Source organism: Somniosus microcephalus, chromosome 1 (genome assembly GCF_052327205.1).
Source record: "Somniosus microcephalus isolate GS21.2 chromosome 1, FLI_Smic_1.0, whole genome shotgun sequence".
Taxonomy (NCBI): domain Eukaryota; kingdom Metazoa; phylum Chordata; class Chondrichthyes; order Squaliformes; family Somniosidae; genus Somniosus; species Somniosus microcephalus.
This window is the reverse complement of record NC_140987.1, coordinates 16,067,654-16,088,714: the sequence shown is the minus strand read 5'-3', so window position 1 is coordinate 16,088,714 and position 21,061 is coordinate 16,067,654. Positions and strand designations below refer to the sequence as shown.

The window sequence follows — 21,061 nt, the reverse complement described above, 5'->3', positions numbered from 1 at the left end:
TTTAGGTGTTCCTGTAGGATATCAACAATTTCGTTAAAACTCTTCGCCATCGGTTTGGCTGGAGTGATCAGGTTCCGCAATAGGCCGTACATTCTTGCGCCCATTAAGTTTAGTAGTACCGATGCCTTTTTCTCATTGGCTACTTTGTTTGCCTTGCAATATACTTCGACTCTTTCCACATACGTGGTCCAGTCTTCTATTGCATTATCGAAGGCAGTGATATTGCCAGTCTTCGGCATCTTGGAAATCTAAGATGGCGCCTCCCGCGCTTTGCCTTCTTCCCCGATTGAACAAAATGGCGCCTCCCGCGCTTTGCCTTCTTCCCCGCTGGATTAAGATGGCGCCTCCCGCGCTTTCTGTCTTCTCCGCCGCTGCTAGCGCTGTTGCTGGCATTTTTATGCCTTGATGGCGACGCCCTATGGTCTTCGCGCACTTCCCCCCCGCGCTGCTGCTAACGCCGCTCTCCGCGGTCCCCGTGGCAACTGCAGCTCCTCGCGGCTTTCTGCGCTTCTAATTTCTTTTATTTTCCCGTCGTCAGAGCAAACCCTACGGGACACTTTCCTCCCTCTTCTCGGGTCTGTACGCTGCCCGGCTTCGTAGCACCGGCCGCGCCCTGTGTGCTCCACCCTCTCTCTCTCTCCTCTTCCCGACAACGCTGCTCGGCCCCGTTGAAAAGCCACCCGATCGAGCTCTAGCCCGCCGCAGCCCAGGAAGGATCAGTGTACTACCTGCCAGCAGCTCGATTAGCCGGAACACCACAGACAGGATAACCAAGCCCCGCTCTCGACAGCCTCTCCTGCAAATCTTCAACTCCGATGAATCAGAGGCGGTTGCCCACGGTCGACGCCCGTTTCTTCTGGTTTTTCTTTCTTTCTTCCTTCTGGCCTCGACCTCTAACAACTTCGCTTCAGGGATGCATCCCCATGAGGTGTTGCAGAACTGTAGGTAAGTTCGGATCTGCTCGTCGCCAGTATTATGTCCGTGTGTAATTGAGACACGGACTGCAGGAGTTGGTTACAACAGGTGTTTACTGAGTGGAGACAAAACTGGAACTACTATGCAAAGTTACTACACAGGCTTATATACAGGGGTGGTCACTACTGGTACTGCAGTATATAGGGGCTGCAGAATATAGTTCCTTCTGCAAAGTACATACACTACAGATATGAATGTAGGAGGTATGATCAGTAAGTTCGCAGATGACACGAAAATTGGTGGAGTGGTAAATAGTGAGGAGGGAAGCCTCAAGCTACAGGACGATATAGACAGGTTTGTTAGATGGGCAGAACAGTGGCAAATGGAATTTAACACTGAAAAGTGTGAGGTGATGCATTTTGGGAGGACTAACAAGGCAAGGGAATACACAATGAATGGAAGGCCCCTAGGAAGGACAGAGGATCAGAGAGACCTTGGTGTGCATGTACATAGATCCCTGAAGGCAGCAGGACCGGTAGATAAGGTGGTTAAAAAGGGATATGGGATAGTTACCTTCATTAGTCGAAGCATAGCATATAAGAGCAGGGAGGTTATGATGGAGCTGTACAAAACGCTAGTTAGGCCACAGCTGGTTTGAACTGGTCCCACCTCCCCCAGAACCGGTTCCAATGTCCCAGGAATTTGAATCCCTCCCCCTTGCACCATTCCTCTAGCCACGTATACATCTGAAATATCCTCCTATTTCTACTCTGACTAGCACGTGGCACTGGTAGCAATCCTGAGATTACTACCTTTGAGGTCCTATTTTGTAATTTACCTCCTAACTCCCTATATTCAGCTTTTAGGACCTCATCCCATTTTTTACCTATATCGTTGGTACCTATATGCACCACAACAACTGGCTGTTCACCCTCCCCTTCCAAAAGTCAATCAGGTCCCCCCTCAGCCTCCTCTGCTCTAAGGAAAACAACCCCAGCCTGTCCAGTCTCTCTTCATAGCTGAATACTGTGTGCAGTTCTGGTCGCCACACTATAGGAAGGATGTGATTGCATTGGAGAGGGTGCAGAGGAGATTCACCAGGATGTTACCTGGCCTGGAGCACTTCAGCTATGAAGAGAGACTGGACAGGCTGGGGTTGTTTTCCTTAGAGCAGAGAAGGCTGAGGGGGGACCTGATTGACTTTTGGAAGGGGAGGGTGAACAGCCAGTTGTTGTGGTGCATATAGGTACCAACGATGTAGGTAAAAAATGGGATGAGGTCCTAAAAGCTGAATATAGGGAGTTAGGAGGTAAATTAAAAAATAGGACCTCAAAGGTAGTAATCTCAGGATTGCTACCAGTGCCACGTGCTAGTCAGAGTAGAAATAGAAGGATATTTCAGATGTATACGTGGCTAGAGGAATGGTGCAAGGGGGAGGGATTCAAATTCCTGGGACATTGGAACCGGTTCTGGGGGAGGTGGGACCAGTTCAAACCGGACGGTTTGCACCTGGGCAGGGCCGGGACCGATGTCCTAGGGGGAGTGTTTGCTAGTGCTCTGGGGGAGGGTTTAAACTAAAATGGCAGGGGGTTGGGAACCTGAGCAGGGAGACACAGGAAAGGGAAACAAGGATAAAAGCAAAAGATAGGAAGGAGAAAAACAAAAGTGGCAGTCAGAGAAATCAACGGTTTAAATCAAACATGGCCACAGTAAATAATAATTCTAATAGGTCTAAGAGCGTTAAAAAACAAGCCTGAAGGCTTTGTGTCTTAATGCAAGGAGCATTCGTAATAAGGTGGATGAATTGGCTGCGCAAATAGAGGTAAACAAATATGATTTGATTGGGATTACGGAAACATGACTCCAGGGTGGCCAAGGCTGGGAACTCAACATCCAGGGGTATTCAATATTCAGGAAAGATAGGCAAAAAGGAAAGGGAGGTGGGGTAGCATTGCTGGTTAAAGAAGGGATTAACACAATTGTAAGGCAGGATATTAGCTCTGATGATGTGGAATCTGTATGGGTAGAACTGAGAAATACCAAGGGGCAGAAAACATTAGTGGGAGTGGTATATAGACCTCCAAACAGTAATGCGGAGGTTGGGGATGGCATTAAAACGGAAATTAGAGAAGCATGCAATAAGGGCACAGCAGTCATCATGGGTGTCTTTAATCTACATATAGATTGGGCTAACCAAATTAGTAACAATACTGTGGAGGAGGAATTCCTGGAGTGTTTACGGGATGGTTTCCTGGACCAATATGTCGAGGAACCAACCAGAGATCAGGCCATCTTAGACTGGGTATTATGTAACGAGAAAGGATTAATTTGCAATCTTGTTGTACGAGGCCCCTTGGGTCGGAGCGATCATAATATGATTGAATTCTTCATTAAGATGGAGAATGAAGTAGTTGACTCGGAGACTAGGGTCCTCAATTTAAATAAAGGAAACTACGATGGTCTGAGGTGCGAGTTGGGTAGGATTGATTGGGGAATGTCACTCAAAGGGTTGCCGGTGGATAGGCAATGGCAAACATTCAAAGACCACATGGATGAACTACAGAATTTGTTCATCCCAGTTTGGCATAAAAATAAAACAAAAAAGGTGACTCAACCGTGGCTAACAAGGGAATTTAGGGATAGCATAAGATCCAAGGAGAGGACATATAAATTAGCCAGAAAAAGCAGTAAACCTGAGGATTGGGAGCAGTTTAGGATTCAACAAAGGAGGACAAAGGGATTAATTAAGAAGGGGAAAATAGAGTATGAGAGTAAACTTGCAGAGAACATAAAAACTGACTGTAAAAGCTTTTATAGATATGTGAAGAGAAAAAGATTGCTGAAGTCAAGCGTAGGTCCCTTGCAGTCAGAATCAGGGGAATTTATAATGGGAAACAAAGAAATGGCAGACCAATTAAATACATATTTTGGTTCTGTCTTCACAAAGGAGGACACAAATAACCTCCCAGAGGTGTCGGGGAACATAGGTTCTGATAAAAGGGAGGAACTGAAAGAAATCAGTATTTGTAGGGAAATGGTGTTAGGGAAATTGATGGGATTGAAGGCCGATAAATCCCCAGGGCCTGACAATCTACATCCTAGGGTACTTAAGGAAGTGGCCCTAGAAATAGTAGATGCATTGCTGGTCATCTTCCAACATTCGATGGAATCTGGAACAGTACCCATGGATTGGAGGGTAGCTAATGTTACCCCACTATTCAAAAAAGGTGGTAGAGAGAAAACAGGGAATTACAGCCTGACATCGGTAGTGGGGAAAATGCTAGAGTCCATTATAAAAGATGTAATAGCAGAGCACTTGGAAAACAGTGACAGGATCGGACAAAGTCAACATGGATTTACAAAAGGTAAATCGTGCTTGACTAATCTGGAATTTTTTGAGGATGTAACTGGTAAAATAGATAAGGGAGAACCAGTGGATGTGTTGTATTTGGACTTTCAGAAGGCTTTCGATAAGGTCCCGCATAAGAGATTAGCGTGTAAAGTTAAGGCACATGGGATTGGGGGCAAGGTATTGACTTGGATAGAGAACTGGTTGGCAGACAGAAAGCAAAGAGTTGGAATAAACGGGTCTTTTTCTGAGTGGCAGGCAGTGACTAGTGGTGTACCGCAGGGATTGGTCCTTGGATCCCAGCTATTCACAATATATATTAATGATCTAGACAAGGGAACTAGATGTAATATCTCCAAATTTGCAGGTGACACAAAGCTGGGTGGGCGTGTGTGCTGTGAGGAGAATGCCGAGAAACTCCAGGATGATTTGGACAGGTTGGGTGATTGGGCAGAAGCATGGCAGATGCAATATAATGTGGATAAATGTGAGGTTATCCACTTTGCTGTCAAAAACAGGCAGGCAGATTATTATCTGAATGGCAATAGATTGGGAGAAGGGGAAGTGCAACGAGACCTGGGTGTCCTTGTGCACCAGTCGCTGAAGGTAAGCATGCAGGTGCAGCAGGCGGTTAAGAAGGCAAATGGTATGTTGGCCTTCGTAGCAAGAGGGTTTGAGTACAGGAACAAGGATGTCTTGCTCCAGTTGTACAGGGCCTTGGTGAGACCACACCTTGAGTATTGTGTGCAGTTTTGGTCACCTTATCTGAGGAAGGATGTTCTTGCCATGGAAAGAGTTCAGCGAAGATTCTCCAGGCTGATACCTGGGATGGCAGGAATGACATATGAGGAGAGATTGGGTCGATTGGGCTTGTACTCGCTGGAGTTCAGAAGAATGACAGGGGATCTCATTGAAACTTATAAAATTCTGACAGGCCTGGACAGACTAGATGCAGGAAGGATGTTCCCGATGGTCGGGGAGTCCAGAACCAGGGGTCACAGTCTAAGGATAAGGGGTAAGCCATTTAGGACAGAAATGAGGAGGAATTTCTTCAGCCAGAGAGTGGTGAACCTGTGGAATTCTCTACCACAGAAGGCAGTGGAGGCCAATTCATTAAATATATTCAAGAAGGAGTTGGATATATTTCTTAAGGCTAAAGGGATCAAGGGGTATGGGGAGAAAGCAGGACCGGGTACTGAATTTGGATGATCAGCCATGATCACACTGAATGGCGGAGCAGGCTCGAGGGGCCGAATGGCCTACTCCTGCTCCTATCTTCTATGCTTCTATTGAGGTGTACAAAATTATGATGGGCATAGATAGAAAGGAACTTTTCCCCTTAGTAGAGGGGTCAATAACCAGGGGGCATAGTTTCAAGGTAAGGGGCAGGAGATTTAAAGGGGATTTGAGGAAAAACTTTTTCACCCAGAGGGTGGTTGGAATCTGGAACTCACTGCCTGAAAGGGTGGTAGAGGCAGGAACCCTCACAACATTCAAGAAGCCTTTAGATGAGCACTTGAAACACCATAGCATACAAGGCTACGGACCAAGTGCTGGAAAATGGGATTAGAATAGACCGGGCTTGATGGCCGGCGTGGACAAGATGGGCCGAAGGGCCTCTTTCTGTGCTGTATAACTCTGACTCTATAACTAGTTTGTCAGGGGGCTGGGAACCTAAGTGTGGGCCCGGAAAGGAGAGAAACAAAGCTGGAAGTGCAAGTTAGAAAAGTAGTCAGCAAAACTAGCAGGGAGCAGAAACAAAGGCCAACAGTAAAGAGGGTCAAAGTGCAGAAAAATATTGAACAGGCAAAGTTGAAGGCACTTTATCTAAATGCACATAGCATTCGCAACAAGGTGGATGAATTAATGGCACTAATAGAAGTAAATGGGTATGATGTAATTGCCATTACAGAGACATGGTTGCAGGGTAACCAAAACTGGGAACTGAATCACAGAATCACAGAAACCCCACAGTGCAGATAGAGGCCATTTCGGCCCATCGAGCCTGCACCGACACATATCCCACCCGATCCCTGTAACCCCTACACCAACATATATCCCACCCTATCCCCACGTATTTAATCCCCCCTAACACTAAGGGTCAATTTATCATAGCCAATCAACCTAACCCGCACATCTTTGGACTGTGGGAGGAAACCGGAGCACCCGGAGGAAACCCACGCAAACACGGGGAGAATGTGCAAACTCCACACAGACAGTCACCCGAGGCCGGATTCGAACCTGGGTCCCTGGCGCTGTGAGGCAACAGTGCTAACCACTATGCACCGTGAATGTCCCAGGGTACTCAACATTTAGGAAGGACAGACAAAAAGGAAAAGGAGGTGGCGTAGCGCTGTTAATAAGGGATGAGATCGGTACAGTAGAGATAAAAGATCTTTGCTCGTCAGATCGTGATGTAGAACTGGAATCAGTTTGGGTGGAGCTAAGAAACAGCAAAGGGCGGAAAACATTGGTGGGAGTTGTGTATAGGCCACCAAACAGTAGTGGTAATGTAGGGCACAGTATCAATCAAGAGATTAGAAGTGCATGTAACAAGGGCTATACGGTAATCATGGGGGACTTTAATCTACATATTGACTGGGCAAATCAAATTACCACTAATGGTGTGGAGGACGAATTCATGGAATGCATGCGAGATGGTTTCCTGGATCAGTATGTGGAGGAACCAACCAGGGAATAGGCTATTCTGGATCTGGTACTGTGTAATGAGAAAGGGCTAATCAATAATCTTGTGGTAAAGGGGTCTTTAGGGACAAGTGACCATAATATGATTGAATTTTACATTAAGTTTGAGAGTGATGTAGTCCAATCTGAAACTATGATCTTCAATCTAAACAGAGGAAACTACAAGGGTATGAGGGACAAGTTGGCCATGATAGATTGGGAGACTACACTAAAATGTATGAAGGTGAAGTTATCCACTTTGGTAGAAAAAACAGAAAGGCAGAGTATTTCCTAAATGGTGAAAGATTGGGGAATGCAGATGCTCAAAGGGACCTGGGTGTCCTTATACATGAGTTACAAAGTGAATGTGCAGGTGCAGCAAGCCATTAAGAAGGCAAATGGTATGCTGGCCTTCATTACAAGAGGATTTGAGTACAGGAGTAAAGAAGTCTTACTCCAATTATATAGGGCCTTGGTGAGACCACACCTGGAGTACTGTGTACAATTTTGGTCTCCTTACCTAAGGAAGGATATACTTGCCATAGAGGGAGTGCAACGAAGGTTCACGAGATTGATTCCTGGGATGGCGGGACTGTTGTATGAGAAGAGATTGAGTAAGCTAGGCCTGTATTCTCTTAAATTCAGAAGAATGAGAGGGGATCTCATTGAAGCATACAAAATTATTACAGGGCTTGATAGGGTGGATGCTGGGAGAATGTTTCCCTTGGCTGGGGAGTCCAGAACCAGGGGCCACAGCCTCAAGATAAAGGGTAGGCCATTCAGAACTGAGATGAGGAGAGATTTCTTCACACAGAGGGTGGTGAATCTTTGGAATTCTCTACCCCAGAGGGCTATGGAGGCTCAGTCATTGGGTATATTCAAAACAGAAGTCGACAGATTTCTGACTAGTAAGGGCATCCAGGGATATGGCGATAGGGCCGGTGAATGGAGTTGAGGCAGAAGATCAGCCATGATCCCATTGAATGGCGGAGCAGGCTCGAAGGGCCGAATGGCCGTCTCCTGCTCCTATTTCTTATGTTCTTATGACTTGTGCCAAAATTGGGAGAGCTGTCCCACAGACTAGTCAATAGTCTTACTCACAGAATCATACCTTTCAGCCAATGTCCCAAACTCCTCCATCACCATCCCTGGGTATGTCCTGTCCCACTGGCAGGACAGACCCACCAGGGGTGGTGGGACAGTGGTATACAGTCGGGAAGGATTGGCCCTGGGAGTCCTCAACATTGACTCCGGACCCCATGAAGTCTCATGGCTTCAGGTCAATCATGGGCAAGGAAACCTCCTGCTGATTACCACCTACCGCCCTCCCTCAGCTGATGAATCAGCACTCCTCCATGTTGAACACCACTTGGAAGAAGCACTGAGAGTAGCAAGGGCACAGAATGTACTCTGGGTGGGAGATTTCAATGTCCATCACCAAAAGTGGCTCGGTAGCACCACTACTGACCGAGCTGGCTGAGTCCTGAAGGACATAACTGCCAGTCTGGGCCTGCGACAGGTGGTGAGTGAACCAACACGAGGGAAAAACCTACTTGACCGCATCCTCACTAATCTACCTGTCGCAGGTGCATCTGTCCATGACAGTATTGGTAGCAGTGACCACCGCACAGTCATTGTGGAGATGAAGTCCCGTCTTCACACTGAGGACACCCCCCATCGTGTTGTGTGTCACTACCACCGTGCTAAATGGGATAGATTCAGAACAGATCTAGCAACTCAAAGCTGAGCATCAATGAGGCGCTGTGGGCCATCAGCAGCAGCAGAATTGTATTCCACCACATTCTGTAGCCTCATGGCCTGGTATATCCCTCACTTTACCATTACCACCAAGCCAGGAGACCAACCCTGGTTCAATAAGGAGTGTAGAAGAGCATGCCAGGAGCAGCACCAGGCGTACCTGAAAATGAGGTGCCAACCTGGGGAAGCTGCAACACAGACTACATGCATGCTAAAAAGCGGAAGCAGCATGCTATAGAGAGGGCTAAGCGATCCCACAATCAACGGATCAGATCAAAGCTCTGCAGTCCTGCCACATTCAGTTGTGAATGGTGGTGGACCATTAAACAACTAACGGGAGGAGGAGGCTCCATGAATATCCCCATCCCCAATGATGGTGGAGCCCAGCACGTGAGTGCAAAAGGCAAGGCTGAAGCGTTTGCAACCATCTTCAGCCAGAAGTGCTGAGTGGATGATCCATATCGGCCTACTCCCGAGGTCCCTACCATCACAGAAGCCAGTCTTCAGCCAATTTGATTCACTCCACGTGGTATCAAGAAACAGCTGAGCACACTGGATACAGCAAAGGCTGTGGGCCCCGACAACATCCCGGCTATTGTGCTGAAGACTTGTGCTCCAGAACTAGCCGCACCTCTGGCCAAGCTGTTCCAGTACAGCTACAACACTGGCATCTATCCAACAATGTGGAAAACTGCCCAGGTATGTCCTGTCCACAAAAAGCAGGACAAATCCAATCCAGCCAATTACCGCCCCATCAGTCTACTCTCAATCATCAGCAAAGTGATGGAAGGTGTCATTGACAGTGCTATCAAGTGGCACTTACTCACCAATAACCTGCTCACTGATGCCCAGTTTGGGTTCCGCCAAGACCACTCGGCTCCCGATCTCATTACAGCCTTCATCCAAACATGGACAAAGGAGCTGAATTCCAGAGGTGAGGTGAGAGTGACTACCCTTAACATCAAGGCAGCATTTGACCAAGTCTGGCATGAAGGAGCCCTAGTAAAACTGAAGTCAATGGAAATCAGGGGGAAAACTCTCCACTGGCTGGAGTCATACTTGGCACAAAGGAAGATGGTTGTGGTGGTTGAAGGTCAATCATCACAGCCCCAGGACATCGCTGCAGGAGTTCCTCAGGGCAGTGTCCTAGGCCCAACCATCTTCAGCTGCTTCATCAATGACCTTCCCGCCATCATAAGGTCAGAAATGGGGATGTTCGCTGATGACTGCACAGTGTTCAGCGCCATTCACAACTCCTCAGATAATGAAGCAGTCCATGCCCGCATGCAACAAGACCTGGACAACGTTCAGGCTTGGGCTGATAAGTGGCAGGTAACATTCGCGCCACAGAAGTGTCAGGCAATGACTATCTCCAACAAGCGAGAGTCTAACCACTTCCACTTGACATTCAATGGCATTACTATCGCCGAATCTCCCACTATCAATATCCTGGGGGTCACCATTGACCAGAAACTTAACTGGACCAGCCACATAAATACTGTGGCAACAAGAGCAGGTCAGAGGCTAGGTATTCTGTGGCAAGTGTCTCACCTTCTGACTCCCCAAAGCCTTTCCACTATCTACAAGGACAAGTAAGGAGTGTGATGGAATACTCTCCACTTGCCTGGATGAGTGCAGCTCCAACAACACTCAAGAAGCTCGACACCATCCAGGACCAGCAGCCCGCTTGATTGGCACCCCATCCACCACCTTAAACATTCACTCCCTCCACCACCGGCATACCGTGGCTGCAGTGTGTACCATCTACAAGATGCATTGCAGCAACTCGCCAAGGCTTCTTCGGCAGCATCTCCCAAACCCGCGACCTCTTCCACTTAGAAGGGCAAAGGCAGCAGGGGCATGGGAACACCACCACCACCAAGTTTCCCTCCAAGTCACACACCATCCTGACTTGGAAGTATATTGTCATTCCTTCATCGTCGCTGCGTCACAATCCTGGAACTCCCTCCCTAACAGCACTGTGGGAGAACCATCACCACACAGACTGCAGCTGTTCAAGAAGGCGGCTCACCACCACCTTCTCAACGGCAACTAGGGATGGACAATAAATGCTGGCCTTGCCAGCGACGCCCAGATCCCATAAGCGAATTTTTTTTTAAAAGATAAGCTCCCTCTACACTGTCCCATCAAACACTCCCAGGGCAGGTATAGCACGGGTTAGATACAGAGTAAAGCTCCCTCTACACTGTCCCATCAAACACTCCCAAGGCAGGTACAGCATGGGTTAGATACAGAGTAAAGCTCCCTCTACACTGTCCCATCAAACACTCCCAAGGCAGGTACAGCACGGGTTAGATACAGAGTAAAGCTCCCTCTGCACTGTCCCATCAAACACTCCCAGGGCAGGTGCAGCACGGATTAGATACAGAGTAAAGCTCCCTCTACACTGTCCCATCAAACACTCCCAGGGCAGGTACAGCACGGGTTAGATATAGAGTAAAGCTCCCTCTACACTGTCCCATCAAACACTCCCAGGGCAGGTACAGCACGGGTTAGATACAGAGTAAAGCTCCCTCTACACTGTCCCATCAAACACTCCCAAGGCAGGTACAGCACGGGTTAGATACAGAGTAAAGCTCCCTCTGCACTGTCCCATCAAACACTCCCAGGGCAGGTACAGCACGGATTAGATACAGAGTAAAGCTCCCTCTACACTGTCCCATCAAACACTCCCAGGGCAGGTACAGCACGGGTTAGATACAGAGTAAAGCTCCCTCTGCAGCGGAGATCTTTGCTGTATGTAGGAAATTGACTGAGAGTTTCCACATACCATTTCCCATAAGACCCCTTTAACCAACAGAGCGCAGCTCCCACAGTTATCAAGCGTCAATCTTTGGTTGAATTTTCAATGCACCTCCGGTTGTTTTTTGGACCTGGTGTCACGCGACTTGTGCTTTGTTTCCTTCCTGCTTCACTTCAGAAAAAGTTGCCATCAAGATATTGGACAAGACGAAGTTGGACCAGAAGACGCAGCGCCTCTTGTCTCGAGAGATCGCCAGCATGGAGCGCCTCCACCATCCCAACATCATCAGGCTGTACGAGGTGATCGAGACTCTCTCCAAACTTCACCTGGTGATGGAGTATGCCGGTGGTGGTGAGCTCTTCACCAAAATCAGCACTGAGGGCAGGTTGTCGGAAGCGGACAGCAAGGTCATCTTCGCACAGATCGTCTCGGCCGTCAAACACATGGTAAGCGCTCGTTATTTAACCCTCAGCTTCCACTGGCATAGAATGATGTCCCACAGGAGGCCATTCGGCCCATCGAGCCTCTGCTGGCTCTTTGAAAGAGCTCTCCAACTCGCCCCCCTGCTCTTTCCCCATAGCCCTGCAAACCTTTCCTTTTTGCATTAAGTATTTCTCTGATTCCCTTTTGAGGAAGGACGTTCTTGCCATGGAGGGAGTGCAGTGAAGATTCACCAGATTGATACCTGGGATGGCAGGAATGACGTATGAGGAGAGATTGTGTCGATTGGGCTTATACTCACTGGAGTTTAGAAGATTTAGAGGGGATCTCATCGAAACCTATAAAATTCTGTCAGGCCTGGACAGACTAGATGCAGGAAGGATGTTCCCGATGGTCGGGGAGTCCAGAACCAGGGGTCACAGTCTAAGGATAAGGGGTAAGCCATTTAGGACAGAAATGAGGAGGAATTTCTTCACCCAGAGAGTGATGAACCTGTGGAATTCTCTACCACAGAGGGCGGTGGAGGCCAGTTCATTAAATATATTCAAGAAGGAGTTGGATATTTATTCCAATGTTGGGAGGACTCGTAAAAATCAACATTTCATTGTGCAGTACACACGTCTGCTGCATATATGACAAATAAAATTGAATTGTAATTGTAATTGTTAAGTTAATTAGTAATATTTCTTAAGGCTAAAGGGATCAGGGGATATGGAGAGAAGGCAGGGACAGGGTACTGAATTTGGATGATCAGCCATGATCTCATTGAATGGCGGAGCAGGCTCGAGGGGCCGAATGGCCTACTCCTGCTCCTATCTTCTATGTTTCTATGAAAGTTACTACTGAATCCGCTTCCACCGCCCTTTCAGGCAGCGCATTCCAGATCATAACAACTCGCTGCATAAAGAAAATTCTCCTCATCTCCCCTCTGGTTCTTTTGCCAATTACCTTAAATCTGTGTCCTCTGGTTACCGACCCTCCTGCCGGTTCCTCCTTATTGACTCTATCTAAACTCTTCATGATTTTAAACACCTCTATCAAATATCCTCTTAGACTTTTCTGCTTTAAGGAGAACAACCTTATTCCAGAGATGGAGGGATTGTCCCATGAGGAGAGATTGAGTAGACTTGGCCTATATCCCTAGAGTTTGGAAAAATGACAGGTGATCTCACTGAAATGTATAAAATTCTTAAATGGCTTGACAGGGTAGATGCTGAGAGGTTGTTTCCCCCTGGCTGGGGAGTCTAGAACCAGGGGTCACAGTCTCTGAATAAAGGGTTGGCCATTTAGGACTGAGATGAGGAGAAATTTCTTCACTCAGAGGGTGGTGAATCTTTGGAATTCTCTACCCCAGAGGGCTGAGTCGTTGAGTATATTCAAGGCTGAGATCGATATATTTTTGGATACTACAGGATAGTGCAGGAAGGTGGAGTTGAGGTAGAAGATCTGCCATGATCTTACTGATTGGCAGAGCAGGCTCGAAGGGCCGAATGGCCGACTCCTGCTCCTAATTCTTATGTTAACCCCAACTTCTTTAGTCTATCCATGTAACTGAAACCCCTCATCCCTGGAACCATTCTAGTAAATCTCTCCTGCACCCTCTTCAAAGATTCACGTCCTTCCTAAAGTGTGGTGCCCAGAATTGGACACAATTCTCCAGCTGGGACCGAACCAGTGTTTTAGAAAGGTTTAGCACAACTGCGTTGTACTCCGTGCCTCTATTTATAAAGCCCAGGATCTCATCTGCTTTATTAACTGCTTTGTTAACCTGTCCTGCCACCTTCAAAGATTTGTGCACTAACACCCCCAGGTTAAAGATATTTTCCGAGGAGCCACACTAACTAACTTGTGCCATTTTGGGGGGGGAAACAACTTGCACAGCACCTTTCACCACCTCGGGACGTCCCAAAATGCTTCACAACCAATGAAGTACTTTTTGAAGTGTAGTCACTGTTGTAATGTAGGAAACGCGGCAACCAATTTGAGCACAGCAAGCTCCCACAAACAGCAATGTGATAATGACCAGATCATCTGTTTTTAGTGATGTTGGTTGAGGGATAAATATTGGACCAGGACACCGGGGAGAACTCCCCTGCTTCTCCTTATCTGAGGAAGGATGTTCTTGCCATGGAAGGAGTGCAGCGAAGATTCACCAGGCTGATACCTGGGATGGCAGGAATGACGTATGAGGAGAGATTGGGACGATTGGGCTTGTACTCGCTGGAGTTTAGAAGAATGAGGGGATCTCATTGAAACTTATACAATTCTGACAGGACTGGACAGACTAGATGCAGGAAGGATGTTCCCGATGGTCGGAGAGTCCAGAACCAGGGGTCACAGTCTAAGGATAAGGGGTAAGCCATTTAGGACAGAAATGAGGAGGAATTTCTTCACCCAGAGAGTGGTGAACCTGTGGAATTCTCTACCACAGAAGGCAGTAGAGGCCAATTCATTAAATATATTCAAAAAGGAGTTGGATATATTTCTTAAGGCTAAAAGGATCAAGGGGTATGGGGAGAAAGCAGGGACAGGGTACTGAATTTGGATGATCAGCCATGATCGCATTGAATGGCGGAGCAGGCTCGAGGGGCCGAATGGCCTACTCCTGCTCCTATCTTCTATGTTTCTATGTTTCATGTGATCTTTTACGTCTACCTGAGAGAGCAGACTGGGCCTCGGTTTAATGCCTCATCCGAAAGACGGCACCTCCGACAGTGCAGCACTGCACTGGGGTGTCAGCTGGGATTATGTGCTCAAGTCTCTGGAGTAGGATTTGAACCCATGACCTTTGACTCCGACGCGAAAGTGTAACACACTGAGCCGCAGTTGACAAAGCGCTTTGGGACGTCCTGAGGTCGTGAAAGGTTCAATATAAATGCAAGACCTTTCTGTCTAGTCGGCCCCACCGAAATGCTACATTCAGGCCCCACCCTGAGAACCTTTTTTTTATTATTTGTTCCTGGGATGTGGTCATCGCTGGCGAGGCCAGCATTTATTGCCCATCCCTAATTGCCCTTGAAAAGGTGGTGGTGAGCCTTCTTGAACCGCTGCAGTCCATGTGGTGAAGGTGCTCCCACAGTGCTGTTAGGGATGGAGTTCCAGGATTTTGACCCAGCGACGATGAAGGATTGGCGATATATTTCCAAGTCGGGATGGTGTGTGTGACTTGGAGGGGAATTTGGAGGTGGTGGTGTTCCCATGCGCCTGCTGCCCTTGTCCTTCTAGGTGGAAGAGGTCACGGGTTTGGGAGGTGCTGCCAAAGAAGCCTTGGCGAGTTGCTGCAGTGCATCTTGTAGATGGTACACACTGCAGCCACGGTACGCCGGTGGTGGAGGGAGTGAATGTTTAAGGTGGTGGATGGGGTGCCAATCAAGCGGGCTGCTTTGTCCTGGATGGTGTCGAGCTTCTCGAGTGTTGTTGGAGCTGCACTCATCCAGGCAAGTGGAGAGTATTCCATCACACTCCTGACTTGTGCCTTGTAAATGGTGGAAAGGCTTTGGGAAGTCAGGAGGTGAGACACTCGCTGCAGAATACCCAGCCTCTGACCTGCTCTTGTTGCCACAGTATTTATGTGGCTGGTCCAGTTAAGTTTCTGGTCAATGGTGACCCCCAGGATGTTGATGGTGGAGGATTCGGCGATGGTAATGCCGTTGAATGTCAAGGGGAGTTGGTTAGACTCTCGCTTGTTGGAGATAGTCATTGCCTGGCACTTGTGTGGTGCAAATGTGACTTGCCACTTATCAGCCCAAGCCTGAACGTCGTCCAGGTCTTGCTGCATGCGGGCATGGACTGCTTTGAACACACAACCTTCTGATTCGGAGGCGAGCGTGCTACCAACCGAGCCATGGCTTACAAAGCACTTTGCGACATTCTGCAGTCATGAAAAGTTCAATATGAATGGAAGTCCTTTCTGTCTTGTGGGCTCCACTGAAATGTTACATCAAGGCCACCCCCCCCCGTACCTGAGAACTGATGGACTCTTTTTAAAAATATTTTCTCTCCCTCTCTCGCAGCACGGGAACAACACGATCCACCGTGACCTTAAGGCCGAGAACGTCTTCTACGCGACCAACACCTGCGTGAAGGTGGGCGACTTTGGCTTCAGCACCACCTGCCGGCGGGACGAGACGCTCAGCACCTTCTGCGGCTCTCCGCCCTACGCCGCGCCGGAGCTCTTCCGCGACGAGAGCTACGCGGGAGTCTTTGTGGACATCTGGGCGCTGGGGGTGCTGCTGTACTTCATGGTGGCCGGGGCCATGCCCTTCCGGGCTGACACCGTCGCCAAGCTGAAGAAGTGCATCCTGGAGGGGGGCTACCCGGTGCCACCCCACCTGTCTGAGCCGTGCCAGCACCTGATCCGCGGCATCCTCCGGCCGGCGGCTGCCGAGCGCCACACGGTCAGCCAGATCGCCCGGAGCGAGTGGATGAGGGGCACCCGGTTCCCCCAGCCGCTCGAGCCCTTCCAGCTCGACCCCGCTCACCTGGCCGGGCCGCCGGAGCCGCTGCGGGGGGACCAGGCGGAGGTGAAGGGGGCGCTGATCCGCCTGGGGGTAACGGAGGCGCACATCCAAGACAATTGTGGCAAGGACTCCCGCAGTCCCATAACGGGCGTCTACCGCATCGTGCTGCACCGCGTGCAGAGGCGGCGGGCGCAGGACACGCTCCCCTCCGTCCTGGCGCCCGTCCGACCCGAGACCAAGTGCAAAGACTCGAAGAAAGACCGAGCCAAGCCCAACGGGCAAATGGGACAGACCTCCAAGCTATGCTCGATTCTATAGGATGAGGGACTTGGAACCGTTTGTGTCGGGAGGTCGGGGACAATGACTTTTTTTTTTAAAAACCCCACAACTTTCTATTTTCTAAGCTCCAGCCACGTCTCTCGCCAGCGGGTTAGCTTCGCTGTAGGCGTGTATTTTTATGTTAAATACGCGTCGCTTTGAGAAGAGCAAGCGTGTCCAGAGCGAATCCAATCGAGGAGTCTCCGCGAAGTCAAAAACCACCAGGGATTGGGCAAACTTGTTGTGGTCGATTGGGTCTTTGTTGGTTGACCGAAGCCTCCATTTAAAAAAATCTCATCCTTGTGTTCTAATCCCTCCATGGCCTCGCCTGTCCCTCTCTCTGTTACCACCTCCAGCCCTTTACAACCCTTCAAGATCTCTGCGTTCCTCCAATTCTGGCCCCTTGCGCATCCTCCACTCCCTTCGCCCCATCATTGGCGGTCGTGCCTTCAACAGTTTAGGCCCCAATCTCTGGAATTCCCTCCCTGAACCTCTCCACCTCTCTCTTTCTCTCCTCCTGCGAGACTCTGCTTAAAACCCACCTCTTCGTCCAACCTTTTGGGCGCCTGTCCTAATATCTACTATTTTGGCTCGGTGTGAATTTTTTTGTCTGGTGATGTTTTGGTGCTGCTCCATGGGGTGTTTTCCTACATTAAAGGCAGTATATCAATGTAAGTGGCTGGCGTTACTGAGCTGGGTTAGATGCTGGTCTTTCACTTCTGGGACCTGGGTTCAAATGCAGGGACAGGTTGATGGGATGAAGATCTCCTCGTTCCCCTTGACTGTAATTGGTCTGGCATGAATCAGGTTCAGGTTTGGGCTTAATCTAGTTCCTACCATCCATGGACCCACAACACCCTCCTACTTCAACATTAAATTGGGAACGCCATAGGGAACGTTTCACGCTGGTGCAGTGGAGCGCGCGGCCGAGATTGGGGCTGAGTCGCACGGTCAGAGCAATGGGTGCTGGACTGTGTATCTGGTCTGGTGCTTTTACACGGACGCTGGGTGTCTGAAATAGAAAAGTTGTTCCATTCCCTGGCAGCAACATTCTTCACTTTGATGTGCACAAAGTCCACATGAATGGAATGAGTTAACACCCAATAAACGGTAACCCCCCCCACACACAGTGTTTACCTAGCTTATCAACAGACAAATGTTACAAAGTTCACAAACAGAACCGTCTGCACAAAACAATGTACTTTGACTGTGACCCACTTGCCATGACCTCAAATGTAGGTGAAGGGGCAGGCCAGGCTATGGGTGTTTTTTTTTTAAATATTCATTCTTGGGATGTGGGTGTGGGTGGCAAGGCTGGCATTTATTGCCCATCCTTAGTTGTCTCTGAGAATGTTTGATACAACTGAGAGACTTGCTGGGCTACTTTAGATGGCAATTAAGATTCAGCCAGGTCGGTGTGGGATTGGAATCGCCTATAGGCCCAGACCGGGTAAGGACGGCAGGTTTCCCCCCCGAAAGGGTCATCAGTGAACCGGTTGGGTTTTTACGACAATCTGACAGCTTCACGGTCACTTTTACTGGCGCCAGCTATTTATTTCCAGATAGTTGGGTAATACCCCATTAGTGTAGCTTTGCCAAGGTTGGTTCCTCACCGTAATGAGACACCAAATACTCACAAGGAAGAAGACAGACGCTCACTCAATCTTTACCTGTCAGCTTTTTTTTTTAAAAAGTGTACTTTAACTGAAAGGTGTTGTTTAAAATCCATTCTCGGGATGTGGACATGGCTGGCAAGGCTGGCATTTATTGCCTATTCCTTGCTGCCCTTCAGAAGATGGTGGTGGTGGGCCGCCCCCTTCGAATCTTACAGCACAAGAGGAGGCCATTTGGCCCATCGTGCCTGTGCCGGCTCTTTGAAAGAGCGATCCAATTTAGTCCCACACCCCAGCTTTTTTTAAATATTTGTTCCTGGGATGTGGGCGTCGCTGGCAAGGCCAACATTTATTGCCCATCCCTAGTTGCCCTTGAGAAGGTGGTGGTGAGCCGCCTTCTTGAACCACTGAAGATGCTCCCACAGTGCTGTTAGGGAGGGAATTCCAGGATTTTGACCCAGCGATGATGAAGGAACGGCCGATATACTTCCAAGTCAGGATGGTGTGTGACTTGGAGGGGAACTTGGAGGTGGTGGTGTTCCCAGCTCTTTCTCCATAACCCTCCAACTTTGTTCTCTTCAGGTACATGTTCATTTGCCTTTTGAACGTTCCTATGGAATCTGATTCCACCACCCTTTCAATTAGCACATTCCAGATCTTAACAGACCTCTGTTGGAAGAGATTTCTCCTCATTCCCCCGCTAGTTCTTTTGCCAATGATTTTAAAACTATGACCACTGGTTACCGACCCACTTGCCAGAGAAAACAATTTCTCCCTACTTGCTCTATCACAACCCCTCATAGTTTTGAATACCTCTATTAAATCTCCCCTTAACCTTTTCTTCTCCTGAGGAGAACAATCCCAGCTTCTCCAATCTCTCCACATCCCTGGTATCATCCTGGTAAACCTCCTCTGCATCCTCTAAGGCCTTGACATCCTTCCTAAAGTGCGGTGCCCAGAATTGTACACAATACTCCAGCTGAGGCCTAACCAGTGATTTGTAAAGGTTTAGCATGACTTCTGTGTTTTTGTATTCTATGCCCCTATTTATCAAGCCAAGTATCCCATACACTTTCTTTATCATGTCAACTTACCCTGTCACCTTCAAATATTTGTGAAATTCCTCAGGAACCCTCTGCTCTTGCACCCCCCCTCATACTTCCTCTTAATGTTGTTCCTCCCAGTGTACATCACTTATCTACATTAAATTTCATCTGCCGTGTGTCTGCCCATTCCACCCGCTTGTCTAAGTCCTCCTGAAGTCTGCTATTATTCTCTTCACTATTTACTACGTTGCCAAGTTTTGTATCATCCGCAAACTTTGAAATTGTACTCCCTATACCCAAATCTAGGTCATTTATATATAAGAAAAGCAATGGTCCTAATACTAACTCCGAGGAGGACCCTGTTGCATACCTCTCTCCAGTCAGAAAAACATCTGTTCACCTATTCCTTGGCCAAATACGTACCCGCATTACCACCATCCTTTTAATCCCATGTACCTCTATTTTCAGAATAAGTCTGTTATGTGGTACCTTATCAAATGCCTTTTGGAAGTCCATATACACATCTACTGCAGTACCTTCGTCAAAGAACTCAATCAGGTTAGTCAGACATGATTTGCCCTTAACAAATCCATGCTGCTGTCCCTTATTAACCTATACTTCTGCGAGTGAGAATTGATTTTGTCCTCGAGAATGGTCTCTAGTTATTTTGCCACCACTGACTTTAGACTGACTAGCCTGCAGTTACCAGGTTTATCCCTCTCCCCTTTTTTGAATAGGGGTATAAAATTTGCAATCCTCCAGCATCACTCCCATATCCAAGGAGATTCTTTTTTCAAATGCGAGAGTCTGTGTGGTGAAGGTGCTCCCGCAGTGCTGTTGGGTAGGGAGTTCCAGGATTTTGACCCAGCGACAATGAAGGATATACCCTTACTGACATATGGTTCAATGGGTGTTGGCCATCCTCAGGTGTGTCTCCAGGGTGGGGGGCGGGAGAACGCAGGGAAGTGGCATTGAGGCCAAGATCAGATCAGCCATGATCTTATTGAATGTCAGAGCAGATTCGAGGGGCCGAATGGCCTACTCCTGATGTCCCCACTGCCCTGTGTACAAGCCTGGCCATCGAGGCCGATCTTTCCTTTGCCCAACGCCCAGACCACAACACCGTCCCTCAAGAGTCAGCGGCCTGGCTGAGTTTTGTTCCACTCCGTAACCCACTGGAGCCAGTCGTAGCAACACCCCCCCACCCCCATCAGATTACGATCAGCTGGGGAGTGGCTGCTCAGTACAGCTCAGCCGCTAAACTCACAGACCCAAGTGAACGTGTCGACAAAATTCTATTTTCTCCCCCCTTTCTGCCGCTCAGCCCTTCTGCACGCCAGCGGCCCCCGGGCAGCTCTTCCACTGTAGGAGGCATCACTCAGCCTGACCCTTGACATCATCCGCAGACACATCTCCCTTCCAGGAGAGGGCACTGGATCGCCAGGAGGTGCAGGAACCTCAGGACCATTCTTTTCTGTAGAATGTTTGAACCATTTCCATCCCTCTACCCCCATTATTTATAGGATCAGGAGCTTATAATGTTTGTTTATACCCCCCAAATAATATTCTCCAATTTAAGACAGGGGATGATGTTTTTGTATGAACATCCCAGTTCGGTCCCATTAGTCACACAACACACAGACAGGAAACTTAATAAAAGGAACAAAACTCGAAGCTTGGTCCCAGTTGTGTTTATTTCTCCTTACGGTGTG

General features: G+C 48.5%; 1 protein-coding gene across 1 annotated transcript in view; it reads left to right on the top strand.

Moving 5' to 3' along the window:
• Positions 1-21,023, top strand: part of LOC147123949 (serine/threonine-protein kinase NIM1-like) — a 74,385-nt gene extending 53,362 nt beyond the window's left edge. Inside the window, exons 3-4 of the mRNA XM_085969922.1 lie at positions 11,649-11,917; positions 15,926-21,023. Coding sequence (XP_085826048.1) covers positions 11,649-11,917; positions 15,926-16,690 — 1,034 coding nt within the window. The 3' untranslated portion in view covers positions 16,691-21,023. The remainder of the gene's footprint in view (positions 1-11,648; positions 11,918-15,925) is intronic.
• Positions 21,024-21,061: the final 38 nt, after the last annotated feature.